Source organism: Scophthalmus maximus, chromosome 16 (assembly GCF_022379125.1).
Source record: "Scophthalmus maximus strain ysfricsl-2021 chromosome 16, ASM2237912v1, whole genome shotgun sequence".
Classification (NCBI taxonomy): domain Eukaryota; kingdom Metazoa; phylum Chordata; class Actinopteri; order Pleuronectiformes; family Scophthalmidae; genus Scophthalmus; species Scophthalmus maximus.
In genome coordinates this window covers 14677983-14702681 of record NC_061530.1, presented here as the reverse complement: position 1 = coordinate 14702681, position 24699 = coordinate 14677983, and the positions used below count along the sequence as shown (strand labels likewise).

Sequence of the window (24699 nt, the reverse complement as noted above, 5' to 3'; positions counted from 1 at the left end):
ACTGGCAGAGATAATGGGTGGTAAGCCAGTGAGAGAACATATTTACAGTTAGCAGTGGAGTTAACGTTGACAAGGACAACAGTGCAAGAAGAATTGTCCATTCAAAATTGAGTGATGCTTCTTTTCTTTACGTGCCACAGACACCACTTACTGATTTACATATTTCATTCATTTGTTTTCCTCCAGATCGGACCTGGAGCTACAGTTCAAGTGCTACCACCACGAAGATCGTCAGATGAACACCAACTGGCCGGCGTCGGTCCAAGTCAGCGTCAACGCCACGCCGCTCACCATCGAGAGGGGCGACAATAAGACCTCCCACAAACCCCTGCACTTGAAACACGTATGCCAGCCGGGAAGGAACACAATCCAGATCACGGTCACCGCCTGCTGCTGTGTGAGTGCACAAATCTCCTGATATTAAGAGGTTTATACGAATCCTGGCCACAAAAGTAGTTGCCAGATAAATAATAAATAAAATAGTAGCTTAGAATGAAATAAAAAATTGATCCGTCTGGTTTCTTCCCACAGTCGCACTTGTTTGTGCTGCAGCTGGTCCACAGGCCCTCGGTGCGCTCTGTCCTCCAGGGCTTACTGAAGAAGAGGCTTCTGCCTGCAGAGCACTGCATCACCAAAGGTATTCACACGGAAAAACCCTCGTCACATTTTGCTAGCGAAAAAGTCCCGATCATTCTCAGAGTCCTTACACACAACGTTTCTCTCCCTCCGCTTTAAAGTGAAGAGGAACTTCAGTAGTGTAGCAGCATCATCGGGCAATGCCACGCTCAACGGAGAGGATGGCGTCGAGCAGACGGCCATCAAGGTTTCCCTCAAATGTCCAATCACCTTCCGGCGAATACAGCTTCCAGCGAGGGGCCACGACTGCAAACACGTTCAAGTGAGCATTCCACGGATAAACAAAACACTTGGGAGTCATCCATGTGATGCCTTCAGGGACAATGAATTTTGAAATAGTTCACTGGATAAAAAAGTACGACTGTTCTCCCTCTCATCTCTTCTTGCAGTGTTTTGATTTGGAATCGTATTTACAACTGAACTGTGAGCGGGGGACATGGCGATGTCCTGTATGCAAGTAAGACTCCCACCAGTTCAGACACATGACAGTAGTTACTGTGAATAATCTCTGTCAGCATTGTAAGCCCTGTCGCTCTTCTCCCTGCAGTAAAACAGCGTTGTTAGAAGGACTCGAAGTGGACCAGTACATGTGGGGAATCTTGAACGCCATCCAAAAGTAAGTTGAGCCAAGAAGATATTTGTAAGCCATGTATAATCTAATATCTCCTTGTATTTTAACCGTTTCATTTAATCTGTATTCCACCAGCTCGGAGTTTGAGGAGGTGACCATTGACCCGACATGTAGTTGGCGGCCGGTGGCTATTAAATCTGACATCCACATCAAGGAGGATCCAGATGGACCGCTGGCCAAGAGGTTTAAGACCATGAGTCCCAGCCAAATGATCATGCCCAATGTGATGGAGATGATAGCGCAGCTCGGCCCCGGACCCTCGCCGTACCCGTCGCTACCCTCTCACCAAGGGGGCAACAACAGCGAATATGGCAGCCAAGGTAGTGTACAGTTGAAACCTACAGTCTCACAAGCAGTCATTCTACAAAAAACGTAAATCTACAGAAAGCTTCGAATAGCTGTGAGAAAATGTTCACATGTATTTGTTTGTGTAGTAATTTTTTTATTTTATTTTGAATGCTAGGTAACAGTTACCAGGGGCACGGAAACTTTGACTTCCCTCACGGCACCCCTGGTGGTACGTCGATGAACGACTTCATGCACGGTCCACAGCTGTCTCACCCGCCTGACATGCCCAACAGCATGATGACCCAAGACAAGCCACTCTCCCACAACATGCCTGACTCAGTGAGTTGTTAATCTACCCTCATATTTTCTTTTCATCACACCTTTCGGCATACGTCACCTCTCGCTGTTTTACACGTGATAAACACAATTTCTAAATGTGCTATTTAAGTCATGATTGTTAAGGTGAATTACCATGCAGAATGACTACAAGGGACAACCTTAATAAAATATGATTTGATGGCTATATAGGAAATATATAACATAATGTTATTAATTAATTTTAAAAATAGCTTACAGATAAATCAATAATCCCAATAACTATTAGTCGCAACCCTAGTGTGAAAATGTTTCCGCTCTCTCTCTGCAGATACCTCACTCTGCGGGCAACGACCAATCGCATGGTCCACTGCAGCAGAGCTTACATGCGTCTCCGCACCCTGGGAGCCAATCGGGGCAGCAGCTACACCACAGCGGACCTCCGCAGCCCTCGCGACAAGCTCCACCTCCTCAGCAACAGCAGCAACAGCAGCAGCAGCAGCAGCAGCAGCAGCAGCCCGGTCCCAACAACCATCCCCACGGCGACCTGGCCTTCAACCCCTCCAGCAGTTTGGACAGCCAAGCGGTGTCGGACATGCCCGAGCCCTCTCTAGACGTGAGTCAGATGTACCGCCGATACTTTTGAAAGCCAATATCTAGTAACCTGTGTTTTCCCTCGAAAAAGCGTTAACCAACATTTTGTCATTGTTTTCTCTCATCCACAGCTTCTCCCAGAACTCGCTAACCCAGATGAGCTCTTATCATACCTGGACCCCCCAGACCTTCCCAGCAATAGCAACGACGACCTTCTATCGCTCTTTGAAAACAACTGAGGGCGATTCAGACACACACAAAACTTTTCTGACCTGCCTGCAGTTTCCCTGAGAACCCAGGGCGGTCACTCAGTACTTGACAAACACAAAGATGCACTCCCTTCCTCTTCTTCCTCTTGTACAGTTTTCATTAGCCAGCGCAGATTGACTGAAAGAGGTTCAAACTCAAAGACAAAACGGGATGCTCACCCCGCGGCGATACTTTTGAACTGTGCAGCTATACTCAGTTGATTTTTTTAACGCCACACACAGATTGTATGTGTGCACATTAAAAAACATGTTGTAGCATTTTTTTTTTAATTCATGTTTTGTTTCCTTTTGAGAAGAAAAAGTAATTAACTGTAAAAGAAAAAAAAAAAAAGAAATCTGCGCTATCTGGCCAGTGTGCATTATGTCCATGTTGTTATTCCAATCGGAGAGGCCACAGCTTCCTGGTGTCACAGCTCCATTCCCCCACTGGTCTGGTTAGTCGCACTGTTTTGTTCCACCACACATCATTTAAAAGCACAAGAGATTTTGGCGATGCAAAAAAAGAAAAAAATGAATTAACTGTCTGTACAAAAGAAAAAAAGATCAGTTGGATCTGTGTATTTCTGTCCTTGACAAATTGTTTCTAAAGAAGATCTTTTGCTCTTCTGCCAACATTTGAAAAAAAACAACAAAAAAAACATTTTTGAGGATGATCGGCTTCCGCTTTGTCTACAATTGTGATACATACATATTTTTGTCAAAAAGAGTTCTATCCCCACTTTTCAGTCCTCTGAAGGGTTAACAACTGGAACGGAGAAGATTTTGGCCCCACTGAAACAAAACTAGAAACAAGTTTATATTACATACCAAGAAAAAAGAATATGCACATACAGTACTTCTACCTATTGTATAGTTATCATCCTGTACAGAGGTGGTGTTTTAATGGAAAATGAAAGGTACAATGTGAGAGATTGGGTTTCCTGTGACGATCCTGCTGCTGCATTTAACTGCTTCCTGTTAAAAAACTCCTTCCATGCCCTTTGCTCCGCATGAGCCACGGTGTTGCTCGGGGGCGGCATTTCTTTTGCAAAGTTGCGTCTCTTCCCCTGTTAAATGATGTGCTGTTTAAAGTAGTCTACAAAGTGCATGTGTGCCAAGCCCTTGTCTAGTGCTGTTCCAAGTGGTAAAAAGAAAAAAGACAAAAAGACAGTGTGGTTTTTATCAGTTGCTGTTTCCACAGTTCTTTTGTTTTGTATGTTTGTTTTTTGATTTCTGTCAGATTTAGTATGATTTATTTAACACTAACACTGAAGGGATAATGCTGATACCAGCAGTACATTTATCATGTATTCACAGGATATTGTGTATTATTATTTTGTTGTTGTTTTTTTGTTTGTTTTTTTGCCGCTGCATAATTAAATCCACAAATCTTTTGGGAAACTGCTCAACATCACCAAAGTTAGAGGGATGAGAATGGAGGCGTTTGTGTTTGCTGGGTCCTGTGTGAGACTGCGAGTGTGTGTGTGAGAGATGGCGAGAAAGAGTGTGTGTGTGTGTGTGTGTGTGTGTGTGTGTGTGTGTGTGTGTGTTTCTATCGGTGTGATGGGAGGTAATGTTGATGTCAAAGATATAGGAGAGGACAAATACAGTTTATCCATCACTGCTGTTCAAGGAGTGGCTTTTAAAGCAGTATTGGTGCAGAGTCGACCTTTGGCCACATTTGTTTTTTCCGTTTTGACCTTTTGAGAAGAGCGCTGTTCAGTATGCAAATGTATTATTTTTTAAGAAATGCTATTGTACTGTAAATATCATTGTGAATATTTTTGTATCATCTCGATAATATTTGTCCTTCGATCATTAGTCGTCCAACGTAACCACATGCGCTCCCATCTGACCACTGACTTTGTTTGTAACCAGCATACGGCGGCTGTCTTGCCTCCTCGGTTGCCCGGAGGCCAGTCCCAGCGTCTCATAAGCTATTTCCCGCGGGTCGCTGTGCTTTTCTCGTCACTTTCCTCCCGTTGCACTCTGTCTCGCACCTGTCGCATGCAGACAGGTGTCCCCGTTCGTCTGTGGTCCCCTTCCCCCTCATCAGCTCAAGGTCACGGCGTAGCATCGCTTCAGTTTTTCAGACGTCACCCTCGGTTTAAAAGCAATATTTTTCTTCCACGCTCACGTGTATTTGATTGATAATGTTGTCTTCTCATGAATTTTATGTTTGACATTTTAATATCAGTGATACTGAACAGTAATGTTTTGAAAAGATGTGGTATCAGCTGGCTTTCAGTGTAATTAGTGAGCTATGTGAATATCATGATTGTTGCTAATTGTCAATACACAGTGGTATTTTAAAGATATATCACAACCATATTTTAAAAGAAATTCATCATATTGTTTATATTTTTGTTATAGAAAAATGTGTTTTTTTGAAAGCACGAGACCATATACATTTTTATCCCTTTTTGTTTTTGGTAAATTATTTTGTACTGGTTTTCTTATTAATCTGTAAGGCTAGAAATCCAATTTCTTTCAACTGTAACATTGTGCTGATTTAACCTCCTGGCTTTGTGTAAACATCATTTTACATGTCATTTGACAAATATAATTTGTTCCAGTTCCAACACACAGGACGCGTTTCATATTTAAGTCACAAGCAAAACATCAAATCCAAAATCTTTCAACAATTCACTGCTACATTTTCTACTTTACTGTCTGAATTGAAACCTCCAATCCATCGTTTTGTTTCGTGTGAGCCAGCTCGGTGTATTAGGCAGCACCCCAAATCTGTAGTTGCACAATCACAGTAAAGGGCCATTTTCTGGGAGGGGGGGGGGAGGGGTGTTGTTTAAAAAAAAAACTGATGAAAATAAACTTAAAAAACACAGAGAGGAAGGGCACGTCCGTCACTCTGGCCTGGAAAGGATGTTGAGGGCAAGGCGAGGTCAAACGTCCCGAGAATGCCTGTATATATGTAAATGACTATAGAGACGTGAACAGAAATGTATTCATTTTCCCTGGGAATGTGCATTGTTTCTTCAGAATAATAAAAAGCTTGCAACCCCCTCTACTGGAAGTGGCTGAATATGGAAAATGAAACTTGTTCGCTAGTGTCTGTGGGTATCTCAGCATTTCGTTCCCTCCCTCTGTAATATGCTTTCAGCTCTTTGGTTCGGGGAACTGGGACAGCTATGTTTTACATGTAATATTTAGCCTAAGTGTTCTGGTCTTATCACCTGCATCCTCTGACAGGTTGCAAAGAAAATTGCTTGGTGCGGCGGGAGAAAGGCGGTGGGAGGGACGGGTCCAGAAGATTGTAACCAAATCCACAGTTTGTACCAATTTTTTTGATATCACGAACAGCTGGAAAAAATGATACACTCTTAGGGGATTCATGCAAATGTGGCCATTGTCTCTATGTTTGTACATTGTATGTACAATCATTTCATATTCTAAACTGGTCAGAAAATAAAGGAACTGATTGTGATTTTTAGTCTTGCAGAACTGTATGTAGTTAGATGATGTGACAACCCTAATATTTATCTAATAAATATGTATTCAGATGATACATGAATGTCACTGTGGTCTTTTCTTTTATGGACTTGCATACCCAGGTGCGTGGAGACAATGTTTCTAAACCTGCTCGTAGGAATTTCACTGAGCAGTTGTTGTGCAATCTGTCACAGAGGAACATGAGAAATTAGTCGAAAGGAATGGGTGGAGCAGAAATCGGTAGAATCACAGTGTTGTTTTGCTTTTCAGAGGTTTTTTCATGAGGAACACCATGGCACTGGGCATAGAGCCTTCCTCTGCTGTCAAAACACGGACTCCACAAGATGTCGGAGTCGTTTCTTTCAAGATTCTGCCCCATGTTGACATGACTGCATCACGTCATATCTGCAGATCTGTCAGCGACACGTTGATGCTGCCAATCTCCTGTTATCAACATCCCCAAAATTGTCCTGTTGGGAGTCAGATCTGGTCTCCGTGGGCGGGACAGTGAGAGTCACTGAACTCGCTGCCATGTGACTTTATGACGTGGTGCATTATCGCACTGGGAGACGCTGTTAGAAAATGGTCAAATGCAACAGTACCCAGTCTGTGGCATTCGGACGGAGTGAGCCAAGAAAACAGTCCCCCATATCATTACACCACCACCAACAGCCTGGACTGTTGACACAAGGGAGGCTGGGTCCACGGATTCCTGCTGTCTATGCCAAATTCTGACCCAACCATCTGCGTGCCTCAGCAGAAATCCACATTCATCACACAAGGCTGCATTTTTTTCTTCTTCCAGTCTTCAACTGTTCCCTGTCGCTGAGCCTGTGTCTTCTGCAGCCTCCGAGGTCTGTTCATTTCTTCAGCTCACCACAGTTGTATTAAGTGTTAATCTGAGTTACTGTTGACTTTCTGAGAGGCTTCTGGAATATTTAGGCTTAAACAATCAAAGTCAAAGTCTTTTATTCACATTTCCCCCCATTTTTTGATGTTTGATATATATATATAAACTGATGCTCACTGAAGTCAACATGATTATCTGCACTGCGCCGTCGAGCAGGTAGTCTTTTATTTTGGAGGTATACCGGAAGTACTGTCGCCACGGAGGCGGTGAGTTATGCTCAAACATCCACGGAGGTTTAAGCACCTACGTGTTTACATTTAGGAAGAAATCACGACGCCGAATTCTCCATCGGTGGTTCCGCTTTGTGGTTTACTAATTGACTGTACTGACGACCATCCATAAATCTCTCTGATTCTAAGGAAAACTTAAAAATGTGAGGATTCTCAGGCAAGTCCTGAAGCGTATGTGACCTAAGCGGGTAAATGTACGTTGATTTCAAATGGAAAGTGGATATAATTGTGTGTGTGTGTGTGTGTGTGTGTGTGTGTGTGTGTTCATATTTGACATATCATTTCTTGCATGTATGTTTGCATCACGCCTTCGCATATCGTTCCTATTCTCGCGAGACTTCGAGAACACGCGTTTCCGGTGCGTCTGAGTTCAGACTTCCTCCACATGCGAGCGTTAATGTCCTTGCAGACTCGTGACCGGAACAGCTGAGCCGCGTTTATCTTTGGGAAGGAAAAAGACGAAGAAGCAAAATGTTGATTTTGTCGAACAGAATAAAGTTGTGTTCTCTGGCGCTTACCGCCGCGCGTCTGTGCAGCAGCGGCCCCGCGGCTGCCAACAACAACCCGACGGTTTACTTCGACATCTCTGCAGGAAACCAGCCTCTCGGCAGAGTCACCTTCGAGGTGAGAGGACCACACATGTTATGTGTGTGTTTGCCTTGAGCTGCTACACACTAAAAAAAATTGGGGAAATTTGCTCACACGTGACATTTCAGTTTTTCTTTTGCAGCTCAGGGCCGATGTTGTGCCAAAAACCGCAGGTAAGCGCTGATTCGTCAGACCTTGATCTTCAATATAAATGAAATCTGTATTCACCTGCCTGATTCAAACTTCTGTGGTGACCTTCAGCCGAGATGATTTTTTTTTTTTTTAAGATTCCTTTTGCAAAGTGTCGATGTTGATTTTTGCATCAGTGCAAAAGTTTGGCATCCTGCCCTTTGCCAACTGTTAATCATGAGGGTGGAAATATTGTGCTCTGGGATTATGTGGCAACCAGTCGCACAGGAAACCAGACTCCACCTCTATTATCAGCAAATTCTGGAAAAAAATATCTAATTTGCACACACACACACACCATTGCATACGACTGTATTATCTTCTCCATCAATAGTTTCCAGATGATGTCATAACGTCTTGTTTTGTGTAAAACCCAAACGTATTCTGTTCATTATTTATTTATTGTGAAGAGAAGGAAAGCAAATTCTCACGTGGAATAAAACACAAGCATATTTTTTAAGATAGTCCTTCATTTGTTCCACAATGGGGATAAAAGCATATTAAACATGCAATATATACACGGAAATATAAAAAAACCCAGAAATAATATATACAGTGTGCACAGGATATATACAGTGTGACGTGATCTGACTTTTTGATACTCGTACTGCCACACCAATGGCGTTTAAACACAAGCAGCACAACAAGAACTGTGCCAAAGCAAAATCAGACATGAAGTAAATAGGGAGAATCTGACACAAAACTCTGTTTCATAGAAAACTTCAGGGCGCTGTGCACGGGGGAACATGGGTTCGGTTACAAGGGATCCACTTTCCACAGAGTGATCCCTCAGTTCATGTGCCAGGTAGGCCTGCCGCCGCTCCCCTTTTCTTTTTGTGTTCTTTAACGGGCCACCGTGCCGTCGCAGTGTAATTACAGCGATGTGTTTTTTGCGTTCTTCAGGGTGGCGACTTCACGAACCACAACGGGACGGGAGGGAAGTCTATCTACGGGCGAATGTTTCCTGATGAGAACTTCAAACTGAAGCACACTGGATCTGGTAATGTTTCTATGTCCCACTGTTTCTGTGTCAAAGCCGAATTGTCAGAGATATTTTCCAGATGTGAAGAGTCTGGGAATTTGAGCAGTTGTCCCACAAGGTCTGGGGATTTTAAGACAAGCTGTGACATGACTATCACAGAAGTTATTTTCCATAATTGATTCATTCATCCAGGCCAAGTTAGCTTCAGACAAGCATAAACTAAAGTTCCTCGGGGGCCACACCCACATGAAGTGCTACTGGAAGAGTGCAGCAGTGTGACACTACAAGACGGTGCAAATGCAGGATACATGGTACATGAATAGCTGTGGGGGGTTTTGCTGCGATAATTGTACGAGCTGCTAGTTTTCACTTGTCTGTGAATGGTTTAAAACCGGATTGGTGAACACTTATGGTCCTGAGCCAAAAATAAAAACATGGCGGACAAGGGAGGAATGTTATTCGTGGGCATGTGGGGCAGTACTAGAAATCTATTGAGAACCAAATAGATCAGTGACTGTATTATTGCTTATTTATTTTAGGATGGAACATTCATTATGTTCCAATGTGACGTTTCCTTTCGATAATTTTTACCACCAGGTGGCAGCATTGTGTAAATTGTGTAGTAATAACGCTTTTTGAACTTGGAGTGGTTCAAAAACGATGACAGATGTTCCCCTAAACTGGCCGTATTATTTGAATGTGTTTTTTTATATATAAATAATTGATCCTTGCATCATATTAAACTCTTGTATAAGTGTGTGACATCTCCAAATCTCAGGTGAAGAAGACACTTTGGTCAAACTGAATCTGTTTTGTTGCAGGGATCTTGTCCATGGCCAACGCTGGACCCAACACCAATGGATCCCAGTTCTTCATCTGCACCTGTAAAACCCAGTGGTATGTACAGTAGCGACTCATAACTCTTTCCCACCAACCAGGACACTAGCCCAGTTCTGGTTCGCGTACCAAACTTTGAAGCATTTCCACCAAATAAAATGTTGGTTCTGAGACGGCACCAAAAAATAGCTGGTTCTTCTGTGTGAACCGTGACCACATGGTGGGCGCGTCGTTGTCAATGTGAGGGTTTTTGTGTTGCTTTTTATCATTGGTCTCGGATGTGACAGCCTTCTACGTCTTCTTATCATGAGAAGTTGGTCCATGCTCGTTTTTTTAAAGGTGAAAAAATGTCAGGTAATTGATGGGCCCCGCCATCTTGCTTTTACTTTTAACTTCTGCTGCTTTGATGACGGGTCCACGACAACAATGGTTCCGCTCAAAACTGATGGAGACGCAGGCCGGTTCGCTGGATGGCACCAAAGATCAAATCACCCAGAACAGGTTCAAGAACCATTTCCCTTTTGGTGGCAAGGGGCTAAAACGTTGTATAATGTCGATGTCTGTCACCGGCTTCTTTTTAATGGTATCTTAACTAAACTCTGACAATTTCTCTGTGTAACTGCCAATCGCTGGTCAACCTGAAACATTCAGCACCGTAATTCGTCGTCATTTTTCTTTTTTTACATTTACATTTTGCTCACATCTCCCTCCAGATTGTGCACTACGAACGTGGAAACATTGGTAGATTTTCCTTTTCAAATTGAATATCACAACAAATGCTTTTGCTTCTGGCAGTGTTACATAAGAAATTACCTTTTTATAACAATGCAAAAACACCAACCACATGAACCACACCATGACTCAGGAGGAATTCTTGCAATTTCTATTGTGACCAAGAAAAGTAACTCGGTGGTGTTGGTGGTGGCCGCATACAGCTCGGAGATCTGCTAACATTAGAAAAATGTGAGCTTGGTGAGTCTCAAAACCACCGTGGAAAAAGATAATGGCTACCCTGATGCACTTTTCATATGTTTAAGGTTGAGTAAGATGGATCTGAACAGTAAAGCACTTGAATCTACTGCCAGAGGCTTCAACATTGATCAGCAAGTAACCTTGTGTGTCAGAGGCTCTTCACTCTCACCCACACTCTTGTGAAGAAAATAATAAGTAATAGAGTAAAAATGGGGATGTGTCCCAGAGAACGGCTGGTGAACCACCAGGCCTGAAAAATCTGCTACTTTCAGCGTGCTTGTTATTTTAATGTGGCTTTAGCCGTGTCCAGTTATTGTTGAAATGCTGTATCGGAGGTTTTGTGTTACATTCTTGGTAGAAGCTGTGAAATCCACCCAGAAGAAAAAAATTAGAGGATTTATAAATGGCCTAAAAATAGCAGCACAGTTGCAGAAATAAGCAGCATCACCCCAACAAACAGGCACAAGTCAAACCCAGTCGCGTACATCTGCGACGGTCTCTCCGCACGGGGCAGCGATAATAAACTTTGGGTCTTTCTCCATCCAGGCTGGACGACAAGCATGTTGTCTTTGGCTGCGTGAAGGAGGGATTGGACGTGGTCAACAAAATGGATTCTTTGGGTTCCCGGTCTGGGCGAACCTCCTCGCGGATCACTATCACAGACTGCGGAGAGCTCAAGTAGGCTCCGTGCGAGCGGCGGACGTGGTCCTGGTCTCATCTCTCCTGCTGCAATTTCAATGTGAGGGTCCGAGTCAAAGAGGCTCTTTCTTCAGTCAGGGCACATGGTGCTGCCTCGCTTTGCTGACAATAGGCTCAGTTTTTCAACTGACACACTTAACAGTGTCTGGCTATAAAATGTGAATGGGGTTGGGAGGAAAAGGGGCATTTGTTTGCAGAAAATAAAAAAAATGCTTTTTTTTCCTAATGTATAACCTTGTTCTTGCCATCTGTATTGATCCTACATGAACCAGATGTCAAGGCATTTTTTAAAAATACCCACAGGGAAAACTTGACACTTAAAACTGAACTAAGGTGTATTAATAAAGGTGTGCCCATTTATTGAGTGAAGGCAAATTTTGGGGGGGTTTTGTTCACCAGCTGCGGGATGAGATCAGTGTTTTTTCTCCCCCTCCCCTTCTTCTGCTTTCCTCATCAGCTTCAGTTGACTCATGATCTTATTCCTCGAAGTATTTATTCTGCTGAGGTCTGTCCAAGAAGAAGTGAGGGGCTGCGATGTCACATCTAATTGCTACTGCGCAGGGCAGTTTACTGTCGGTGGTGGTACATAAGAATCTGATGGGTTAAGTTCACCAGAGGCCCAGAAAGAATAGAGAGATACAAACTCTTTTTTTAAAGGAGCTAAAAACATCTGGATTAGTTGATGCTAAAGAAAGAATGTTATATTATCAGCCCTGAGGACTTTTTTCAGCTCCTGAACACTGCAACATGGACAGATTAAAACTATAATCTTGCAATTTATTTTGCAGAAGACCAGAGAAAACAGGAACGCAGTACGTAACATGTTTAAATGAATTTTAATACAAAAAAATTTCTGGAGATCCATCTTATGGGTTACTCAGACTAAGGCACATTAAACGGCGTGTGACACCTCAAAAAATGTAATATTTCTTTCCCAAATAATCATTACAATTAACTCAAAATCAAAACCCCTCTGAAGCAACATGCACACGCTACCTCCCGCCCATTCCTTCATGCTCTTTGGTACATTTAGCTTTTTTTGTCTCGTGTTCCATACGAGACGTTTACGACCTATGACCTCAGCTCTCTTCACACAAGTGTGCTGTAATGTAACTCTATTTTTCAGGAAATTAAATGTTTCTACCATATTGCATTTGTTTAGTACTGTGGAATTACAAATTACCTTAAGAGGTTTATTTTTATCTTTCATAGAAATAACTATGAACATAGTCTTTAAAGAATAAATGTTAGTCAGCTTATATATTTTCTTCATAACATGTAAAAATCTAAAATAGTAATGGCTTCAAAATATGTCCAAAAGAATTATGTACCCTCCAGTACTGATAATAATGCAGATACACATTAATACTGCATATCCTTTTAAGTAAAGGCTTGTTGCTTATTTTATACAGAAAAAAAATCCTTTAAGTTATTTCTGGAATATACAAACATATAACAGGAAAAAAATCTTCATCTGGAGACCTCACTCGTGAATTTGGTTCCAACGTGTTGGACACGAGTGAAGACAGACACTGAGCTAAAGTTTCTTAATTCACAGTTGGTTAGATTCTTGGTTCATAGTTGCAACTTCAAATGAATATTCACATATTGATAGAACTCAGCAAATGCAAAGTACTCGTCCCCACCGAGCGAATATCGTAGAAAACTTCCACCACATTGAGCCTCTTCGACTTGAGAGTCACAGTGTGACGAGAATAAACCGTTAGAGATGCATTATAGCACTATAATTATTGCAATGTATTTTTTTTTAGTCATTCCTTTTCAATGAAATAGAATCGAGCAGCGTGTGCTATTGCACACGGCGGCAGTAGTAGCCAAGTACTTTGCATTTTTCACACAGGTGTTGTGGATGCTCCTTGCTCTGGTCCGACACATCCAGTCCGTCCGGTTTCTCCAGAGGTCGCTGGGGAAAAGAAAAGAAGAAAAAAGTTGTTTTCCTCCGTGAGTATTATTTTTTAGACTGTTTATTTGATAACTGCTGAAAAAAATTCTTTGATGGGTTTCACTGGGGGACTCAACAGACAACCGACATAAGTCACTTTCCTCTACGTTCAAATTTCAACCACAATTCAATTATTGAGGTCATTAATTCAATTATGGTTAAGTTAAGTTCACCCACTGTTAAAAAGCTGCTCCATATCTGCATCAAAATATGCAGAGTTACATCCAAAGTTAATGATGACCATGTTGGTTAGTTGATGGTGGCCATTTGGGGAGAATTATCTTTACTGTAAATGAAAGGCATTTAAATTGCCTTGGATGAAAGATGTTTTCAGGTACATTTTTTTTTTATCTGCAACAAGACGCCTGTTTTAGTTGCACAGGATTTGATTTCCACAGTTCAATGTGTTCGTCTGAGCCAAAGAGAAAATAAAAAGCAGGTCTTGACAGTCAAACTACAGGCAATATACTGTATACTGTAACAGAAGGTGGTCTGATGCCTTCTGTCCGTCATCTAGACGTACTGTTACCTGCTTATGAGGGTAAACATTGATGTGGCACTTGATGCACTCTTGCCCCATGTTGGCCCAGGAGTTCCCGCTCATCCACTTCCTCTTGCATTTAGGGCATTTATATTCACCGAAGCACCTCTTCTTTCCCTGGTACGGGGTCAGGCCTTCTCCTTTGGGTCGGGCCTGAGCAGAATTTTTTAGCAGAAAATACTTTTTTATTACATCGTCGACATCATGCACAGCCCACTTTCAGCTCCCTTCATTAATTAGATGCTTTACACCTTTAACTAAGACCTATAAAGAAACCTTTCTTCTTCTTTCTTATCTTATCTAAACTATAGGTGTAGAAGGATGCTGGAGAAATTAGAAAGACTTTTTTAAATATAGAAGCAAATAGAGCCTTTTAATGCTTTAATGGTTTATTCCTTGGCAAAATATTTTGTAATTTTTCAGTGTAATTTATTTTTTTCGGACAGAAAAGAGGGGGGTCTCCGCTTTCCCGTTAAAAATGAACTCCCTCCCTCCAGCTGTGTTCCCAGGGGACCATAAAGGAGGCCCCGGCCTGTGTGGGGACCAATGGGAGAGGCCTCCCTGCTATAGGACAAATACCTCAGGCTCTTAGTCATCCCTCCCAGCCGGGCCCAGCCCACCAATCAGGACACAAAGATCTTAGCAGGGAGGAAATAAAACCCAGATGAACTCTGCACTCGTATAACATGACAAAATCCAAAACCCATCACAGAGAAATCATCTCGACATGACTGGTTTAAATTAAAATGTCCCTCGCCTGAAAAGTAGGGCAAGTCAAAATTAAGATGGAGTCCACAACACCAAAGGAGTTCACATTAAGTCTTGTTTTGATTCCACAGCAGAAACGTGTCAGGTTCAAAACGTCTAACAGATGATATTATCCATTTCCAGGACATCTGTTTAAAAAAAAATTGTTCAAAGTTAAAACAGCCAAGTCCCTAACTGTTAAGACCACTGCGAAGAATTTTGACTGAGGCCTGTGTTTGCATCACTCAGCCACCAAGAGGCACTGCGGGGGGGTCACGTTTGATGGCAGCTCTCCTACGAGAGCGGACGGAGCATCATCTTCCTGAGGGAGGAAACAGCTTTCACTCTGCAGAGCAAGCAAAACAAAACTCTACCTAAAGCCTGGAGCCCACGGGGCAGCAAAGGGCACGACGCCCTCCGGTGTTTCCACTGGTCCCCATCAAAGATGTGACACTGAAGACGGACAGACGAAAAATCACCCTGGTGCCACTGAGAGTGGACACTAATGGGAAGCAGGAAAGTTTGAGTGAAGGCATAAAGAAATTAGAAGAAGAAGGGAAACAGACGGTCATCAAGCTGCCTGCATGCATAGCACAACAAGCTGAGTGTTTTTCATTGTCTTGGAGAAACAATAGGTTAATATTCAACTTTTTTATTTTTAAATTTATAGACTTATTATTTGTCAAAACAACATTTAGGAAGGTTGTAGCATGAAAAATGGTCTAAGATTTTAAGGTGGGGAAGGGCAATATGGACGAGATGAAAATGGCATGAAAAGCCAAAACAAAAATTCCAACTCAAAATAACTAATTCCCCTTTTTCACAGCAGTTTGAGTCACATGATACAATCGTACAGAGACATTGTGCCACTGAGTGTTGATTATTTATATTGCCTTGCTTTATGATGCAACCAAAAAAAAAACCCCACCAATACTTAAAAGTTGTGTAAGTCAAATCAGACCCGGAGTGATGGAAAGCCAGATCTGAAGGCTGCAGCAGATAAGCCACGGCCCCAGATCCTTGTAGCCTGGTGAGAGAGGCCCAGAAGGTTCGCTGCCTCCTCCTGCCATCATCTGGAATCCATCAGGATAAACAATGGACTTTTCCAAATCCTCAACCCCCTCCTTCTCCTTTCCCCCCCCCCCCCCCCCCCCCCCCCCCCCCTTACTTCCATACCCCCATGAGACACACATCCTTGAGAACACAGCCACACCAGGCCAATTGGATACCATGTGGTCAATTACTCCACACTAACAAACCCACAGCGCTCTCTTCCCCTCGCTGGGTTTAATTTCCATCAGACCCCCACAGCATCACGGAGGAGCCCAGCTGTTACCAGAGCAAAACAACACATCGAGGCCTGGACTCAGGTCTCCTGTGTCTTTATAAGAATCCTGCTTCAACTATAAGTGATACTTTGCATTATCTTGTGAAATCAATTATCCCCAGCAGGGTTTGAAACAACAAACTGAGCGTGTTTTTTATTTGCTCCTTATTTAGCTATAGATGGTAATTGGCTCTGTATCCAGAGAGAGGTGAGATGATCAGTGACAGTGATCAATAATTTGGGCAATAATTCAAGTCATTTATCAGGCAAAAATGCTCACCAGTTTCGGTTTCATATAGTTGTGAGGGAACTGACGAAGAATGGATTTTTCCCGCGAAACCTTTGGTTGAACTTCTGACTCTCACCCGTGTCAGCAGGGGGAGGACCAACGTGCAATGGACGAGGCGGGAAAGAGAGATGTGGGCGGGTGCTGTCCGCAACTTTGAGCGTGACAAAAAGTGATCGGTCGAGACACAGTTATGACTGTTTGATCCAAATATAGACGCAACTGTAGACGTATGAAGTGGGTAATATGGCTTAAAGAAGATGGCATGCGCCCGCGGACAGTTATTAGCGGGAACGTGATTGCCCGCTAACGACGTGGCCCATGTGGTTCGTTTGTGAACTGTCGTTTTGAAACCTCCAGTTTGTCACTTTGGGCTGTAATCAAAAATTGTCATTGAATATGGAATTTTCTTTTCAATGACACCCTGGCAAGTTTTTGGACTTCTGCGTATTTATTTGACTTATTTCTTTAATAACTGTCATATATGAGGATGGAATATAACTGTTCCTACATGCCATCATTTTGTTCTTTCTCACAGCCCCTCTCACTGTGTCACTGAAGTCATTCCTGAGTATTCTACTGCATCTAAACACAGGTTTATCTTTACCAAATTGATAAGCACAAATCCAGGGCATGTGATCCAAGGAAACAAGACACAAGACGCTCCTTGGCCAGTGGCAGCAAACGAATGTCCTGTTTTACACAGTGGTGCTTCCTTTTTTCCGGAATACGTCAGGGCCAAATGCTCCACTTGTAGAAACATCCAGATATCGAATGTTATCTGGATGCATGAAGCCGTAACCCTTCCACGCAGTCTTTCTGCAATCCTGGCACATCTGACTTACAGAATGGATTAACTTTCCCGTCCTCAAAAGTAAATGTGATTAGGTATAAACAACTGGAGGCCAAAGAGCAGATGATCGGTTTTCTGTTTCTCTGCATGACTCTCCGGGTTTTCTGTCTTCCATCAAGCCCATTGATCAGAGCATGTAGGGCCATTAAACACAGCGTATCTATACCTACACACAAATTCACAGACGTTATGCCTCTTACCATCTATTTCACACAGTGCTGCTTTCATAGGGGTAAATCTCTGCCAATACACTGAGTCTGACGGAGTTCCAGTCCTGGCTGTGGTCAAGATGATGACATATACAGCTTTACAGCTGGCTTCACATTTCACAACGAGTGAATCACGGGGGCAGGGGGAAAACCGGCCAAACACAAAATGCGATACAAAGACACAATAAAGCCAGATTCAAGAAATCGCAAAATCTTGTGTAGAGTAAAGTTGAGGTCACTAAAAGTGAGTTTATTCTCATTGTAATGTCCAGTAATTGGTGCCTTTATAGTCAACGTTATACTTAACACAAAATAATTTAATCACACTGTATGTCTTACATCTCCCGCTGCTGAAAACACAAGAGCCTCACATTTTGAAGTGGGCATGACAGCAATCCACAGCATCTGATAATGAATGTGTCATCTACCTTCACACCCTTCGTGTCATGATTCAGGCTCAGAGCAGGCAAAAGGTTAAAGAAAAAACAGAGGAACATATGACTTGAAAGTGATACAAGGACCAAAATAAGAAGAGTTTAGAGGCAGGATAACAAGAGCATTATGGCAAGTTAGTGACATGAACAACGTGCAAGGAAGCGGTGTGAGAGTCAGGTGATTGGGAGCAATGAGATGAAGAATGACCATTAGATGGATGGACAATGGCAGAAGAAGGGGAGAGAGATTGGTGAGCTTTAGAGCACAAGACAACAAGGGGGGAGTGAAGACTATTTCCTTGTCAAACTGATTCCCTTTACCTTATCCTGAGCCTAACCTGATCCCTAAACTAGTAGTGACTTATGATGCTTAATTTGACCTCAACCTTACCCCAACTAGTTGTCTGTCTATGTTTACTGAGTGAGAAGTGGCTGACGGGGACAGAGATGCAAAGCTGATCAAATGTGAACAGGGCTCAGGCATTCCTTATGACACTTCATACCACCCCCTCCTCGACCAACTGAGTCTATCTGCCCCCACATTCCAGGGTTTCCACTATCTTGCTCGTCCTCCCTGGCAGATGATCCGGCCAAAAGCAACAGACAGCAAACTGAGGACAGATAAGACATTTATCTGCAATGAAAACAGATGGACCAAAGCAGTAGTCACACACATTGTTGCATGAGATTCACCAGTTACACATTGGACTGTGAAGTGTATCGCTCCACCTGGACAAGTACAGTGTTTAATCCTAAAATAACACTGATAATATGATCAGTATTTGGGTGAATATATCAGCAAAAACACATTATGAACTATGAGATCAATCATCAGTCAAAAAAAACCCAAATCAAACGCAATCTCTAGTGAAAATTAGTCAGTGCAGCTCACCTGTATAAAGAAAAAGTTTCTCCCTGACTATTGCTATTTCATAACTTCTTTTTTGAGAGGCTGAGAGAAGACTACCCGCCGAATTGACAACACACCAATGTTAGACACACGCCTGTCTACAAACCAATCAAAGTCCAAGTATAGGGATACATAGTCACCACGTAGCTTATAACGTCAGAACGTAGGTACGTCATGTAAAGTTCACGCTCACAAAATTGCGTACCCAAGACTAACCGGATCTAATGTGTACAGTGTAACAAAAACACCAGCTCAGCTTGCCAGTTCCTCTAAACTCACCATTTGACATGATGAATCTTGTCTGTTAAATCTATATAAAAAAGAACTGAGAAAACAACAATTCACTGTTGTAGAGGGGTTATGGGTCTTGGTAAAATGCTAAAATGACATAATACACATAAGGACAATGAACCCTGAAATGAAATGCTGGTTAAAACTTAAACTTTTTCATCCTTCAGAGGCTAAATATAACACAGGAATTCCCTCTGAAAGCCTTGCAACCATCAGAAGTTCCACTGTCCAGAGTAATTATCAAAGCACTGAAACATGATTAAACACTAACTGTCAAGACCTACACCCATTTCCTGTGCTACCCACTGTTTCCAAAACCACATATTTGACGCAGACATCTCTGGGCAGCTGCTCACTGGCCCTTTAAATGAGTGTCTGTCCCATAGTCGCTTCTTTCGCACACAGGCAGACAGATGGAGAGAGACGGAGTTGACTGCAGCCAAGCCAAGCAGAGCTGAGCGAACAATACAGCCTGACTTCTTGACCTTTGATTCCACGGCCCCTCTGGAGAAACAATGCTCTCCTTATTTAGCCCAGGCCCTTCCCACCATACACCCATTTACTGTCAGCACACTGTCACTTGTGTGTTCTCTTTACAGTAACCTGGCTCAGCTACTTAATTGGCAACGGGTCATTTAAATGCTGTGACCCGGGATTTTTTTCATCATCATGGTACAGATGACAGAATAGAACAAAAGATAGTTATATAGTAATTTGTCTGTCATTTGTCTGCAACCCAACATACAGTAAAACCTCAAAAGTCTACCAAAAGGTGTTGATGTCAGTTATCTAGTGCTAAAAAATACCTGCGATTCAAAACAAACAAAAAGCAGTTTGTTCACTAGTTACAGCTTCAGCTGAAGAGGCCTTTTGTCATGACGACGGCTCCGCAATCATTGCTCTGTGTCTGAAATATAGCAACACACGATAAAATCTGACATCATCCCTTCTAAAGCAGAGCGAGAGCAGCAGAGGGCCAGCCTGCAGAAATGGTTTCCAGATTTTTGAACATTATAAGAGGCGTGGCTGCACAGGAGAATCGTAAATATCTCGGAGTAATCCTGTGACATCTTAACCTCCTGGTGGAGCAAGTAACCCAACTCTCCCCCATGCTTTCAACGGGGTGTTTACCGCTGACATGATCAGCACAGCGTGGATGGTATATCTCATACCTATGAGCAGGGCCGGGACCCAAATTCATGGACTGACACTTCTCTTTTTTCATTGTTTTTCATCACCTAAGGCTTTCGACTGAGGAGCCATGTGTTTCTTTATCAAAGAAGCAGACTTTCAGAGTTGACGTGGGCCCCATTCCACCCAGAGAGAGGCTGTTAAAGGCCCCACACACCCACTTCCTGTGCGCTTCTTCCCTCATACTGAGCCGGGACATTCTCTGATTCCTGTGCGTATAGCTCCTCCAGCACAAACCTATCAGCTACGGAAGGATGCAACAAATAACTGCGGGGTATATTTTTGGGAACGAAGAGCTATTAGCTCTCTGCAATTGGTTTTCTCTGCATTCCTCACTTTGCTCGCTCCCCTAAATTTGTTCATTGCTGAGCTGCACCAGTCTCCTCTCTGTTGGCAGTAATGGAGCTGAGCTTTCAGAGAAAAAAAAATTCTTGGGAAACATGGTTATTTGCTTTCTTGCTGTGAGTTAGATGGGAAGATTGATACCGCTCTCATGTCTGTACAGTAAATAATGTGGACTAGCGGGAGCCAGCAGTCGGTGAGCTTAGCTTAGCATAGAGATTGGAAACGTGGGGAACAGCTACCCTGGCGCTGACCTAAGAAAACAGAAGTTTGACACCACTGTCGTGTCTGTACAGTAAATAATGTAGGCTAGCGGGAGCCAGAAGTCGGTTAGCTTAGCTTAGCATACAGATTGGAAACACAAAGCTAGCCTAGCTCTGTCCGAAGAAAGCAGGGGATTGATTGTGTCTGTACAGTAAATATGTAAGCTAGCTGGTGCCAGCAGTCGGTTAGCTTAGCTTAGTCCAAAGAAAACAGAGGATTAATACCACTCTGGTGTCTGTACAGTAAATATGTAACCCCCTACCAGCTCCTCTGAAAAAAACAACAGTTAAATATTTTATAGACAGTGACGTACAATACCACTGGACAGGAAGGCTAGCCGTTTCCCAGAGCCTCTTTGCTAAGCTATGCTAACCGGCTGCCAGCTACATATTTGTACAGAAAACACTATACATTTTCTGATCTAAGTTGCAGCAGGAACCAAATGTATCTCCCAAAATGTGGCCAACTACGGCTTTAATCTCACACACAGCTGATTTTTCTTCACATGCCAAGGAATTAAATGTTTAAAATCTTGTTGCCAATAAATTGATCTAGTGCACCAACACAGGGATACGATTTGACCCTCTCTGCAAAACGTCACACAACATAGGCCTTTGTTCAGTAAACCCTCTGGCACAAACTGGCAAAAACATGAATGTGTAGAACAAGAGTTGAATTGAGAAAACCGAATATCAGTGGAGCTATTCTGTTCCCGCTTTTCAGTGACCAGTAAAGTTAACCAGCTGTTTGAATTTGTACTTGTTGCTTGCTTGCTTCTTGGACACACCCTGTCAATTAGTCATTTGATTATTTCCATTACACCTAACAAACGTCAGGCATTTCCCTCTGAACATGATCAATGGGCAACCGCAGCTGCACATAAGGCAGTGGTAATACTTCTTTCGTGTTTGGAGTAGAGGTCGTGCCTAGTTCCACAGGAAGACCTATCATCTTTCATTAAGGCCAGCTCGGAGATCCAATCGGGCATCTGCTGCTCATTACCAACCTGCAGTGGTGCATCTAACTCGAATGCGTGCTGAGGAATCTATTTCTCACCGAAAAAAATGGGAAGATTATATTCTAACTTGCAGTTTTACAGTTTCTTATCATTAAGTTAAAAAAAGGATGTAATCAGATCAAATATTTCATAATATACACCTTTTGAATTTCTCTTTTTCAAACAGCACTTCATATGTTGATGTTCATTCAGCACGTCAAAAACATGTTGACAGACAGCTGCACAGCTGTTTCACCGGCCTTTGTGGCTCTTCACCTGACTCAGGTACAGCAACCCTGACTGGCTCACCTGAGGGCAGTCTTTGATGTAGTGTCCTTTGTTGAAGCAAAGGTGGCACAGGTAGTTGGGCGGCGGCCGTTTGCTGTGCTTGTGTGTCTCGGGGGACAGGGAGAGGTCTGAGAAATGGTCCGCCAGCGAGCTCAGGCCATCCACGATATTGTTGAGGGACCCGTAGGGCGACGAGCTCTTGTAGAAATTGTTGTTCAAGGCCTGTCCGAGAAAAACATAGACCAAGATGATACATCAGTGGCAATGGAGCCGTGTGGACGTAAAGGTTGAAATATACGGTGGATATACATGAAAGCAGGGCCACATCTGACCATTAGTCTAATAACCATTAAAACAATTTTCCAAAGACCAAAGTGATGTCCACAAATAGGTAATTTTGTTCATCCAACAGTCTAAAACCCAGAGATACTGAAGCAATTTACAATGATATGACGCAAAGAAAAAGCAGCTTATTATTACATGGAGATGTATACATGACTTCAAAGTCGATCAGAATTGTTGTCGATTAATTTTCTTTTGATCTACTAATCGATGAATGGACTTAATCTATTTAGCGCCACACAAAAGTTTCTCTCATTATGTCTCATTTCACCAGGACACAGAAGAACATTGTTGTGGCTCGACGATGAAAGAGCATTTCAGCCAGCATGTCAGTCCATCACCCTGATGGATTCTCCTGTTTGTCTCTCTGACAGTGGCCGACTTTATTTCATTTCTGCAGATGTGCTGCCTTTAGCGCATTCACTCTGTGCGCCCAATGGTGTCCATTTCCTCGTCAGAACAAAATGTCTTTGTCGCGTATTATTCCGACTGGTCCTATTGGCACAACACAATCAGCATCATTGTGTCTCTGGAGGAGACGGTGCTATGGCACCGCAGGGCAAGCATGAAGAACAGTCTGCAGACACTGGCTGTTTACTCTGGAGGCATCACAGAAAGAGAATTGTGATCAGATGCACTTGTACAGTGCAGTGTACATGTTCTACATGAGACATCAACCCACTGCATATCTGTGGCATGTGTGCAGTTACAGTAGGTCATTTGAATTCTTTCAGTTTCAAAGTGAAAATTGTTTAGTCTTTTTGTTAAAAATACAGTAACTGGTGAATTTTAACTTAAATTTATAATGTTCATACTTTTTTGCCCCCTCCTCTTTCTTGAAGGAGTCAGTATTAAGCAACACCAGGTCCCACTGACTGAGGGCTGCTTACATCCCGGACCGAGCAGAGGCCAGCCAGGGTGAACCCCTCACACTTTTAGAACCTTGTGAGAGGTTTAAAAGCTTCATCTTGTTTTTTTCCTCAACCTGCCATTCCTCCACCAGCTGCACACTGACACCAGAAAACAGTCTGAACACACTCAGGCAGTATACCAGGGTACAAAACACATATTCATATGCTAACCACTCACCACAGTGCGACCCAATGAAGGCATGCAGGTGAGGTTTACTGTATGGGCTACAAAAATAACCCCGAGTGAAATATGAGGGTATGGTATTCATGGACACCCTTGGAGGAATGAATGATATGCAGCAAAAAAAAATAAAAAATCAACAACAACAGTGGATGTAAGTTTCAACAAAGCATGCATGTGGAAAACTGTCAAAGTGCCATGCAAAGTGACTTCTACCTCACTCCTCAGATGGAAGAAGTTGTTGAGATAGTTGGAGCTCAGATCCGCTGCGCTGCGCTTGGAGTTGCTCATGTCCCGGGGGGAGGTGTCCGATTCGGCCTTGAACGCATCGAAGGCGCTGCTCTGGGGGTCTTGCAGGGACATATAGACCCAGTTGAGCAGCTGTGCAGGTGGGTACACGGCGGCACCAGTCTCTATAGCGGACATCATATTGTCGCTGGAGGGCTGCGCGCCTCTTGGAGAACGGCACCGTCAGAACCGCCGGGTTTTCTGGACCAACCGACTTCTCCCAGTCATCCCCCGCTCGTCGGCTGGATGGGTGTGATCCTTCTGTGCTCACCTGGGGGGGCCCTGGAGGACCCCGGTCACGGGACAGCAGTCTCTTGGGGAGGGCGCTGTGGAAGCATTGAGCGCAAAAAGGCTGAACAGCAGTTTTGGAGCTTGGAGCAGTTCTCCGGCCAGGCCTCTGGGTTGCGTCACAGCAGAATAGGAGGTCCAATCAGCTTCCATCTCTCTACTTAACTTTTTCCTCTATGTTCAGCTTTACTGCAGCCATCAGTCCCGTATCTGAGAGGGGCCATCACCGAGGAACATTATCGTCTAAGACTTATAATGGACGAGTGAAAACGGTATACAGACATGTGTTCTTACACGATTTAGTTCCAATTTATTTCAGGGAAGACCTGAGATGATGTTGAAATTATACTGAGGAAAAACTGATGCACGATAATGTTTTGTTTGTTTGTTACCCCAAAAAATACACACAGCAATTAAATAAAACAAAAGCTCTAGAGATCCAACTGTTAATTTTGCTCCAACCGAGAACGAGCTCAT

General features: G+C 43.1%; 3 protein-coding genes and 2 long non-coding RNA genes across 13 annotated transcripts in view; 3 read left to right on the top strand and 2 right to left on the bottom strand.

The window, feature by feature from the left end:
* Window positions 1–5740, top strand: part of LOC118287987 (zinc finger MIZ domain-containing protein 1-like) — a 133887-nt gene extending 128147 nt beyond the window's left edge. For all 9 annotated transcript variants that reach the window (XM_047327778.1, XM_047327782.1, XM_047327781.1 and 6 more), the window contains 9 exons: window positions 187–397; window positions 532–637; window positions 738–898; window positions 1026–1093; window positions 1184–1252; window positions 1343–1587; window positions 1731–1894; window positions 2202–2486; window positions 2596–5740. In XM_047327778.1, coding sequence (XP_047183734.1) covers window positions 187–397; window positions 532–637; window positions 738–898; window positions 1026–1093; window positions 1184–1252; window positions 1343–1587; window positions 1731–1894; window positions 2202–2486; window positions 2596–2703 — 1417 coding nt within the window. In that variant the 3' untranslated portion in view covers window positions 2704–5740. The remainder of the gene's footprint in view (window positions 1–186; window positions 398–531; window positions 638–737; window positions 899–1025; window positions 1094–1183; window positions 1253–1342; window positions 1588–1730; window positions 1895–2201; window positions 2487–2595) is intronic.
* Window positions 5741–7637: 1897 nt separating this feature from the next.
* On the top strand, window positions 7638–11938 carry LOC118287991 (peptidyl-prolyl cis-trans isomerase A). Its single transcript, XM_035613717.2, has 6 exons — window positions 7638–7926; window positions 8033–8063; window positions 8796–8884; window positions 8983–9079; window positions 9883–9958; window positions 11417–11938. The coding sequence occupies exons 1-6, from the start codon at window positions 7774–7776 to the stop codon at window positions 11550–11552; spliced, it is 582 nt and encodes a 193-aa protein (XP_035469610.1). The 5' UTR covers window positions 7638–7773; the 3' UTR covers window positions 11553–11938.
* A 448-nt stretch (window positions 11939–12386) lies between these two features.
* On the bottom strand, window positions 12387–24333 carry LOC118287990 (zinc finger CCHC domain-containing protein 24). Its single transcript, XM_035613716.2, has 4 exons — window positions 23863–24333; window positions 22234–22434; window positions 14062–14226; window positions 12387–13493 (listed from the first exon to the last, which is right to left on the bottom strand). The coding sequence occupies exons 1-4, from the start codon at window positions 24073–24075 to the stop codon at window positions 13380–13382; spliced, it is 693 nt and encodes a 230-aa protein (XP_035469609.1). The 5' UTR covers window positions 24076–24333; the 3' UTR covers window positions 12387–13379.
* Window positions 17720–22221, bottom strand: LOC118287993. The gene is made up of 2 exons (XR_007029854.1): window positions 22086–22221; window positions 17720–18540 (listed from the first exon to the last, which is right to left on the bottom strand). It is a non-coding gene; the product is annotated as an uncharacterized LOC118287993 (long non-coding RNA).
* LOC118287994 lies at window positions 22252–23958 on the top strand. Its single transcript, XR_004785783.2, has 3 exons — window positions 22252–22603; window positions 22829–23265; window positions 23397–23958. It is a non-coding gene; the product is annotated as an uncharacterized LOC118287994 (long non-coding RNA).
* Window positions 24334–24699: the final 366 nt, after the last annotated feature.